General features: G+C 42.1%; 1 protein-coding gene across 2 annotated transcripts; it reads left to right on the top strand.

The window, feature by feature from the left end:
* Positions 1 to 1,810: 1,810 nt before the first annotated feature.
* M6PR (mannose-6-phosphate receptor, cation dependent) lies at positions 1,811 to 10,130 on the top strand. 2 transcript variants are annotated; one of them, XM_007503622.3, is made up of 7 exons: positions 1,811 to 1,934; positions 5,699 to 5,878; positions 6,623 to 6,786; positions 7,261 to 7,370; positions 7,568 to 7,704; positions 8,103 to 8,229; positions 8,585 to 10,130. In XM_007503622.3, exons 2-7 carry the CDS (start codon positions 5,700 to 5,702, stop codon positions 8,705 to 8,707), a joined length of 840 nt encoding a protein of 279 aa, XP_007503684.1. In that variant the 5' UTR covers positions 1,811 to 1,934; position 5,699; the 3' UTR covers positions 8,708 to 10,130. The 2 variants fall into 2 exon arrangements, with proteins under 2 accessions (XP_007503684.1, XP_001364374.1); XM_001364337.5 differs by lacking the exon at positions 1,811 to 1,934 and adding an exon at positions 2,026 to 2,429.
* The last annotated feature ends 4 nt before the right edge of the window (positions 10,131 to 10,134 follow it).

The raw sequence follows: 10,134 nt of genomic DNA, 5'->3' as shown, positions 1-10,134 counted from the left end.
CTTCAAGCATTTTAAGAACTATTGTGTGGAAGAGGGATTAAAATTGTTCTGTTTGGCTCCTGAATGCACAACTGAGACCAATGGATGAAAATTGTAAGGAGAATAATTTAGATTTGAATCCAGGAAAAACTCACTAATTAGAGCTCTTAGACTGAGAAGACTGATGACCCAGGATGATCCTCTCCAATAGCTAGATGGGATACCTCCCCATTGGCCATAATCCAAGGATAAAAGTCAGCCAATCTTCCTGTTCCTATCTGAGGACAGCCTGGGGTGGGAAGTGCAGGAGAAAGCAGCAATATGGAATAGATAGCACTTATCTCAGTCTAAGGGCTCTAACAACTGAGAAGTTTTTGAGGCTTTAAATCTAGAATTGCCTCTTTACACTTAAATACATTGTTTGCCAGCAGTTAACTTGAATAGGACCTTTCCGAACGTTATAAATTATTGTTGATAAACTGCATAGAACTGTTTAGGAACCAGGGGGCTCGTATAATAACAATTTTGTGTTATACCTGGTTAACTGTTTTTAGGGTTCCTCATCATTAAGTAGTGTAATGGGAAGTATAGCTCTGAAACAGCCAATTCGGAGAACAGATGCCAGATCATATGGACTGGAGTCAGCCTCTGAACAAGCCAAAATACAGGAAAGATATTTGAGAAAACAAGGGGAGAAAGCTGCCTACCACGAAGTCAAGGACCAGAAGCACAGAAGCTTATCAGCTCAGCTCAGCTGACAGCAAGAATGCTTGATTTGGCGACCTCAGGGGATTGGTGACGAGTCAGACAATTTGAAAGAACTGATTGGCGGAAAGCGTTCCACTCTGAAAGAGCTGATTGGAGAAAGGAGGAATCATCTTCGGTGACGAAAAGGAGCTACTGCCAGCTCTATAGAGTGAAATTTTCATTAAGGTTTTCCTTTTTTGCATTTTACTGTCCTCTCTCCCCGCAAGAGGGGAAAACCCCCGAATATCTTTGCAGATTCCAAGATTAAAGGGTACTCCTCACATTGTCACTCTTGAGAATCATGATAGCTCATTAAAAATCCCTATGTCTTTTTTTTTTTTTTACAGAAACATACCCCCTTAACTACAAATTCCCCTCTTCCATTTATGCAATCGATTTTTAAAAAGCATGACTTTTTGCTCGTGTTAAATTCCATTCTATTAGAAATTGCTCACTGTTCTGGCTTATCAAGCTTTTCACTATTTTTATGTCCTCTGAAAATTTGTTAAATATGGTTATTTGCATTTTACCTAAGTCACTGTCAAAGAAGAGGAACCAGGGCGGAACTCTTCTTTGGAGACCCCTGTCCTAGCTGACTTTGACCCATCGGTAGATCAGATCATTCAACCAATCTTGAATCAACATTAATGCACAGTCATTTAGCCCGCATCAATTTATACGAACACAAGGACAGTATACGTTATTTATCAAATGCATTGCTGAAATCGAGTTATTCTGATGTCAGCTTGGAAAGTCTGTCAAAAGAGGAAATTAAATTAGTCTGGCACAACCAGCTCTTGATGAAATCATGATGATTCTTGCTTCCTTTTTTCCCCTAAGTATTCACCATCTATAATTTTAGAATTACATTTCAGAATCTTCCCAGGAATCTAGGTAAATGTCATGGGCTCATAGTTTGGTCCCTCAGTAGTTCTATCAGACCCAGAATGGAGGGCACGAAGGTGCAGGAGGGAAGAGAGAGTAAGCTTGGTAGGTGCGACAAGAGCAAAAGGAAAAGACTACAACTCCCAAAGTGCTGAGCGGCATTCACGTCAAGTCCTCCTTGACCTTAATCTTCCCCTCCACCCCGGTTTCCGCTTCCCTATTTTACAGTTCACATCCCTTAGAGCTGAGAGCCAGCTATCCGGCACGTGAGTCCGCGTGACAGCCGGAGGTGGGGAGGTGAAGGTTGGTTATTGATGGAAAAGGTGGGTGTGGGGGCGGAGCCTTTTAGATTGGCAGGAGGGGAGGGCGGTACCTTTCTGAGGATTCCATTAGTAATTGGTCGGGGTGGGAAGAGGGCGGGGTTAATTTCAGAAGCGACGGATTGAACTCACTTTTTGCCAATGAATGGCCAAATAGTGGGCTGGACTAGTTGGAGGCGAGAGGGAAGAGGCGGGGTTTAAAAAAAAAAACTCGCCGCGGTTGCCTGCCGCGGGGCCTGGTGGGAGGCATCCTTGCCGGGCGGCCGGTTTGCGTTTCCTGTTTCCGGTTCCCAGAGCGGGGCAGTGTGAGGTTCTACTGGAAACCCTGGCCGCTGGGACGGAAACCACCGCTGGGACCCTGGACTGCCCCTTCTTCGGGCCCAGTCTCCAAACGATATTCACTGGGAATTCCAAAGGAGGGGTGCTCTAATTAATATTCATGAGGGCTCATTAATAATTCAGGACGATCGGCGTTTCGCCCCTCCTCCCCAGTGGCACGTGAGTATGCTGAGGCCCCTTGGGAAGGGGATTGGAGACTGGGAAGAAGGACCTAAAGAGGAGCCTTCTGGAATTTGGATCCTTGGCATCCCTCTCCCCAGCCAAGAGCTCGATCCGAACTCCCACGGAGGATGTACTGGGTGGAGGGGGAGGCTGGGACTCGGACTAGGCCATGAGGAAGCTGCAGGGAAATGGTAGGAATGGAAGGAGAAGAGAACCTTTAGGACTTAAGTAATATTTGGGAGAGATCGATGGGTGTTGAGAAGAGGGAGACAGTGATCTAAGGAAGTTCCCCCACCTCTCGCTGGGTACTCTGACTGAATTATCACTGGGGGCTCTCGTTTGGGACTCACAAGGTAACTTGCTGGTGAAGACAACAAATAGAAGCCTAGGAAGAAACCGGAGTCTTTTGAGATAGATTACGAAGGTGCACGGTGTAGCATCTTGTGTCACCTGGCTCAGAGTTTCTCGAGGAGATGTAGTTTGAATTATTTGTCCATGTTTTTCTTTGCCATCCCTTCAGTGTTTTAGATATGGAAACAAGAGGAAAGGGATGAAGGCAGGAATTTCTTGCTGCAAGGGAGGCTCAGAGTCAATCATCAGACTTGGGTGGTTGAGATGGGATAGAAGTGGAAGTGCTTCCTATTACAAGTGTAGGTTGAGTGTTTCTGAAGCCATAGACTTGAGAGGGTGTCCACAAGGGTCCACACACCCTTCTTGTTTACAAGTTTAAAAAAAATTTTTTTTAATTATCACTAGGTCAAGAAGTTCTTAGTTTTAAGTGGGAAAAAAACCCTATTAAAATCTACTTTTTTTTAATTTAAGCTCATTCCTTCATGTTTGATGAAAGCATCTGTTTCCCTGTCTAGAATGCATGTTTTCTTCACTTCAAACTTTGAAGAGTTCCTAGGTTCCCTCAAGGTTCACCTGTTGACCTAATCCCCTCATCTGTTAATGGTCCCACCATTAAAAAAAAAAGAAAGAAAAGAAAAAAAACCTTGTATGTATTTTGTATATGCTTATATTCCTATTTATCTCTCTGACCCTTAGCTGAATGCCTGGAATAATAGCTAAAATTTATATAGTGCTTAGTATGTGCAAGCCACTGCACTAAATGCTTTTTTTTGATGGGTGACTGATTGTTGATATCCTTAATCATAATACTGATGAGAGATAAATAAGAATAATAATCACTTTTTAATAATTGTAAAAATATATTTAGTCTATTTTTTGTGAATCCTCAGCTTCTTAAATAGGGTGGTAACTAAAAATTACATGCAAAATTATTCTCTAATAAGAGACCAGTTGTGGAACAAATGAAAAAGGATCCTTTTTTATTCCCTTCATGCAATATTTGTAGTTAGAATGTCCCTAGCCCAATTTTTCAACTATTGCCTCTAAAACCAAGTGTAGTGTTACCTAGTTAGCCTTCCATGTGATCTGGAGGTGGTTCCTGTGACTTAAAGGTTAAGAGGGTAGATTCTTGGCCTGTTGGAAGAATGGCAAATCTATTTCTCTAATAGCTTAGGATTTGGTATTAATTGCTTAGAAGACTGGGGGTGACCTCTCCCAGTTGCTGAACTCAATGGGGTGGACTTCTGGGTTTAGTGCTTTAGACTTTTTTGAAGAAAAGTTCAACTATAACAGATAAGTCTTCAGACTTTAACGTTATGCCTGAAATCCCTCTTTCCAGAACTGAAATGACTTTTTTTCAGGGAGTTTCAGAATTTTGATACCTTTAATCTTTTCTCATTTCTTTTTGTGTATGTGGAGAAAGTAGCATGCCGTCAGTTATCAGAAAGGTTGAACCCTTTAAGTAGTACTATCAGGCAGTGTTTTGGAGGTGGTACAGGAAGCTCAGGTTTGGGGCCTGAGTCTTTTGTTCCGTTTTCCACTAAGTCACTCTTAACTTTGGAGAAGTCATATTCCCCTTTGTATTCCTGAGTGAAATGGAGGATGTAGTTTTATTATCTATCACCTAATCTAGATCCTTGAGAGGATGGGGGTATCTTCAGACTATGGGTGGGTTATTACAATACAGAACAGTTGAATTTTGGAGTTGATAGAAAAAGGTAGAACTATGGAGTATCTGGCAGAGTTATGATGGCAGGATGCTGTAATTATAGAATTACCAGTTTATAAGCAGTTACCTTAAAATAACCTCTAGGATCAAAGTTGAAATTTTAATGTGTAGTAGGTTCTAATTAATGAACAATGTTTTTATTCTCAGAGTAACTTGATAAAATGGGTCAAATATGCAAACATTAAGGTGATCTGGCTAAGTGATTCCCAGGACCTCAGTGGCAAGAAGTGCCTTCTTCCTATAATTTATAAAATTGAGTGTATTTTGAAGAGGGCACATGAGACCTTAAAAGAAATGAGTGCTTATTATTTGTTAAGTGAGGCTTTATTCTTTTATGTCCTTTTGTCACTCCATGACTATGACAGGCAGTAGGATTTCTAGCTGGTCTGAGACATTAAGAATCAGGGGATTCTTATTCTATTTTGGGGTTTATTTGGACCTATATGATCCTTTTTGGGGGTGTGGGTGGGAGGAGGTTTACTTCTGCAAGAGCTGTGACTAACGACTGGCTTGGCATAAATCTTAAATCTAATTCTGTTCCAAATAGGCAGTAATGCTCCTACTCACCCAGTTTTTCTGAAATGTGAGGTGTGATTTGTTTTGTCTTTAGCAGCTAAGAATTTCTGCTCTACCAATCCTGATTTGAAAATGGCTTTTTTGGTGCCTTAACACTGAGGAGAGCTCTGCTTGTTCACCATTTTATCTCCCCCTCCCCAAAGTATTATGAATAACTAACAAATGGAAACATTTTGTAGAGAAATGCAAAATAATGAGAGTAATTAGCACTGGCCTGGCACTCTAGAGACCTTGTAGAGACACATTATAGAGAGGTATGGGGATGCCTAAGGGGCAGTTAGGTGGCAGTAGATTGTGTCAGGCCCAGAGATGGGAGGTCCTGGCTTCAGATGTTGTCTTAGACACTTCGTGATTGTGTGACCCTGGGCAAAGACAGAAGGTAAGGGTTTTTTAAATAAATTGTGCCTGAGTTTGGGAGAACTTGTAAGTTAGTGGTTATCTGTGGCCAGAGATAGCTATTAAGCATGGTTGGCTTGAGAGGGTATGTGTTAGACAGATTGATGTATTTGTGCCTATTCCAAAGGTTTTGATGCTTTTTGAATAACTAAAAGATCAGCCTGGGCACTGTGTTGTGATGGTTGACCCTCTCTCCTTCTCCTCTTCCCTTCAGGATGTTTCCCTTTTACAGCTGCTGGAGGGCTGGGCTGCTATTTCTGCTACTCCTGGCTGTGGCAGTGAAGGAGGCCTGGCAGGTGGAAGAGAAAGGCTGTGACTTGATAGGAGAAAAGGACAAAGAGTCAGAGAAGGAGCTGGCCTTACTGAAAAAATTGACTCCACTTTTTGGCCAAAGGTAAAGGGCAGAAACTTCCAAGGGCTTGGGGCAATATTTGTTTTAGGGAATCTTTCTCTCCTTGCCATGTAAGGAATGCTATCTGTGCTCTTTTTTGGGGACCAGCCACCCTGTTTCATAATGAATAAAAGGAAGAGGAGGGAAATCAACCCAACTTTTCCCATCAGCCTCTATTTCTTGCGTAATTCAGCTTGATTTGTTTGCCTCCAAGGTCTAAGCCGGTACTTTCTAAAGTAAACTTTTGGTGACAAACTGTATTTGACTTGGCCACTGGGCCTTAGACTTCTTACATGGACATTGTTAGGTCCATCCCTGTTACCTTGAATCTTGGGAATGTGTGTGGGATGGGGGCTACAAGGGGCAATCGGTTATTTATTTAATGGTCCTTCTTAAGGAAAAAAAAGCAATTTTTCAGAACTCCATTCTCCTGAGCATGGGCACTTGGCATATATAAAGTGACAGGGCTTGAGACAGATGCTCTGTGGAAAGCCTGGAAGCTCTGGCAGGTTTCTTTGTGTGTGTTTTAATTACCAGTTAACCTTTCAGAGCCTCAGATATCATATTTCTGCCTATGGTATTAACTACTATTTGTGACCATAATTCTCTCTGCCAAAAAGATGAGATGATCTCGGATAATGAACCAAAAACTCAGTAGATGTGGTTAGGGTAAGTTCTGCTATAAGTTGAAATAACCGTTCTGACTTTTATCCCCCTTCTTCTTCATTTCCCTCTTCTGTTTTACAGCTTTGAGAGTACTGTGGGCCATGATTCAGAATCCTATACCTACAAATTTAGAGTGTGCCGAGAAGTTGGCAACAACTCTGGGGCTGGACTTGTGCAGGTCAACTTGAAGACTAAAAAGGAGACAATAGTAGGGAGGATTAATGAAACCCATGTCTTCAATGGCAGTAAGACCCTTTCTCACTTATTCTATCATTAGATAAATTCAAAGTCAACTGATTTAAACTCAGCTTCCCAGATTTCTTTGCCCTTTCAGATGTATTTTATGATCTACCACCTGGTCTCCCTCCTAAGTTTATATATATTTTTTTCTTTATGGTTTTCTTTAGATCTTTGTTGCTTAAGGAGTGTCTGTTAGCATGATTATTTCACTTAGTGTTAAAGATGGAAAGAACATGATCATCCTTGTGCCACCATCTTTTCTCCCCCACTATTTAACCAGTACATAGGTATTTGGAATTTAGTAGCTGATTTTAAATACCAGAATGTAGACTTCTCCCTTCTCTCAGCAAGTAGTATTTATTCAGTGAATGTGATTCTCAATATTAACTCATAAGATTGATTTGAAATAGCTGTATAGTATACTCGAGTAATGTTGCTTCTATCCTTTCCTGTGACAAAAAGTTTTCCTTGTCCCTCAGGTGACTGGATCATGCTAACCTATAAAGGGGGTGATGAATATGACAACCATTGTGGCAAGGAACAGCGACGGGCAGTAGTGATGATCTCCTGTAACAAACACACCATCGGGGTGAGACACCATGGGGCTAGTACAGTTGGACAGAAACTGAATGGCAGAGTGAACTGCTGGATGGGTATATTAGGAAAGTCTATGGAGTCAAGGGAGTAATTCTTTCTTTTGTTAGGTTGCTGAATTAGGCTAAGGGGGTAGGTGGTAGAAAATGTTACCTATAGCTGAATAAATTATTGTTTCCCATCTTCTCCCAGGGCAACTTTGCACCAGTCTCTGAAGAAAGGGGCAAAATACAAGAATGCTTTTACCTCTTTGAGATGGACAGCAGTCTGGCTTGCCCACCTGAAGATTCCCATTCCCATCTCAGTGTGGGCTCCATCCTACTTATCACGTGAGTGCTCTGAAGTACAAGTACTTCAGTACCTATTCTGTCTTTTTTTTTTTTATCAGTGGGAATGTGGGGTTGGGTTAGGTCTCTATCCTAGAAGACTTGACTATTCTTATTCCTTCTTTAGCTAACAGAATAAACTAAAGCATAAGCCAAGAGGCTGATTATTTGCTTTAACCAAGAATGAATTTGTGCTGACATGGTTTCCAGATTCATGCTCAATGCCAAGAGCCTGGTTTTTTCCCCAGTGCAGGTCCCTAGCTCTAACTAGTTGCCTTGAGGTGATTTGGGGGGTAGGGGTCACTATTGTATTAATTATTCCCTAGCTCTAGCTGGGTTCTCAGTCTTATTCCTTAAAATTTATGTGATTCTTTTTCTGTTCCTCCCTCCCCCTTCTTTAGGTTTGCCTCACTGGTGGCTGTCTATTTCATTGGGGGCTTCTTATACCAAAGGTTGGTGGTAGGCGCCAAAGGCATGGAGCAGTTCCCTCATCTAGCCTTCTGGCAGGATCTGGGCAATTTGGTAGCTGTAAGTAGCTGTTGCTATGGTACCTATTCTGCTAATCTAGCTGCAGGGAACATACAGATTCTGGCCTTTTGCAAGACCTGGCTTATTCTAGTTTTCTCTCTTAAAAATGGCTTGAGTCTTTTTTAAGGGGGAAGAGGGATGAGGGTGAGGGAAAGGAAATGGGGCTCAAAAACTCTAAACTTTTAACCTTGCATGTTGGCAGCAGATACCTTTAGTTTATTCTTTATTACTTTATTTTTCCTAGAACCAGCCTCAGGCTAACCTGTGATATTCATAAGACCAATACTGGACCTTTGAGCATCTCTTAGCACTCCCATAGCTAAAGCCTTGAGTCAGTCATTTGTTCTTTTCTCAGGATGGCTGTGATTTTGTGTGCCGCTCTAAGCCCCGAAATGTGCCTGCTGCCTACCGGGGTGTGGGAGATGACCAGCTCGGGGAAGAATCGGAAGAGAGGGATGACCACTTGCTACCCATGTGAATGCACTGGAGACACCCAGTCTTTCTTTTTCTCCACCCTCCCCCCCCCCCGAACCAAAGCATCCTCAGCCAGATTTCTCCCGCCACTGCTGCTGCTGCTCCATCTCTTCTACCAGTTTTTTCCTCTAATTTGCTTTTAACTTGCACTCACTCTTTCTACCCACTAAGCTGCCTTCTCTCTGCTCTGTGTTTTCCCTTTGGAGTCTATTAGTGGCACTGACCCAGAAGAATGTGCCTAGAAGGGACCCTCCTTACAGGCTGAAGGGAACTGAGGGTCTGAGAGGGAGGGGGACTACCCTTACAGAAAAGGGATGGCTAGGGAGGTGTACAGATGGCTGGGAGTGGGCAAGAGACTTTCCCAGCCTTTTTATTGCATTTTCAATGTTAGGCTCTTCTGAGACACTGGATTCTAAAGAAAAAAAATTATTTATATAGGGTTTTGGTTGCTGTCATGCTATTACCCTATGTCTGCAAGAGTCTGGTTGGAATTCCCTGCTGCTTGGGACAGCTTTATGATTATCACTTCTGAATTTAGTCTGGACCTGAGGCAGCCCCCAATCTCTCTTGGCCCCCTCTGGGATCAGAACTATAAAATGTGAATTTTCCCAGGCCACAGGTTTGTGAGGTACCACCAGGTCATCGGTTGACTCTGCCTTGAAATATTATGTGATTTGTGATCATGTGTATCACTTCACATTCAGCCAAAAAGCCCAAGCCAGAAACTAGAAGGGGGAAATGAGACTGAAGTATTGCGCCACATTGGCTCCTGGAAAGGAAAATTAGCTATGCCTGGGGTGAGCTTATTGGTGTAGAGAAAATTTTTTTCTCTGATTAAAGAACCTGGTGAAGCTTTTCCTATTTTTCAAGATATATTCCCACCTTTTTACGAATATGGCCTATCTCCCCAGGGATATGATTTTTCTTTTACAAAAATTGCCAAAAATGCAAATAATAGTGGATGGGGAGCCTAGAGCCCTGCTTCCAAGTATAGAGAATGCTACTAATATTCCCTCTGCTGGCTCAGGGAGGAAAGTGTGTGCTGCCCAGGAGATGTTTTGGGGTAAATAAGGGTTTTCAAAATTCCTTCTGGTGCCTCCCTTTTCTAATTAGGTGGTATGGCCAGGAAATTGGGCTGATCTTTCTTAGGCTATTTAATAAGGTTCTTCTGGCCAGTTGGGGGCAAAATAGCTACAAACAGACAGAAATTTTCTCTTTGGCTTTTTCATTACTGTTGGAACATTTTATTTCCTTTGAATATAGGGAAATTAAGGTTATAAAATCAGCAGGTTTTTTTGTGTGTGTGTGTGTGTGTATTTTGTTTTCCTTCTTCCTTAACCTGGTGTTTTAAAATGAGGCAAAGTCTATGCCACTTTTTGTATAAAAACACAACTTCAGAAAATTAAAAGGACCAAAAAAAATCCTAATCTT

This window comes from Monodelphis domestica, chromosome 5 (genome assembly GCF_027887165.1).
Source record: "Monodelphis domestica isolate mMonDom1 chromosome 5, mMonDom1.pri, whole genome shotgun sequence".
Taxonomy (NCBI): Eukaryota; Metazoa; Chordata; class Mammalia; order Didelphimorphia; family Didelphidae; genus Monodelphis; species Monodelphis domestica.
Note: the sequence above shows the minus strand (reverse complement) of the source record. Positions and strands in the feature narration are given on the sequence as shown.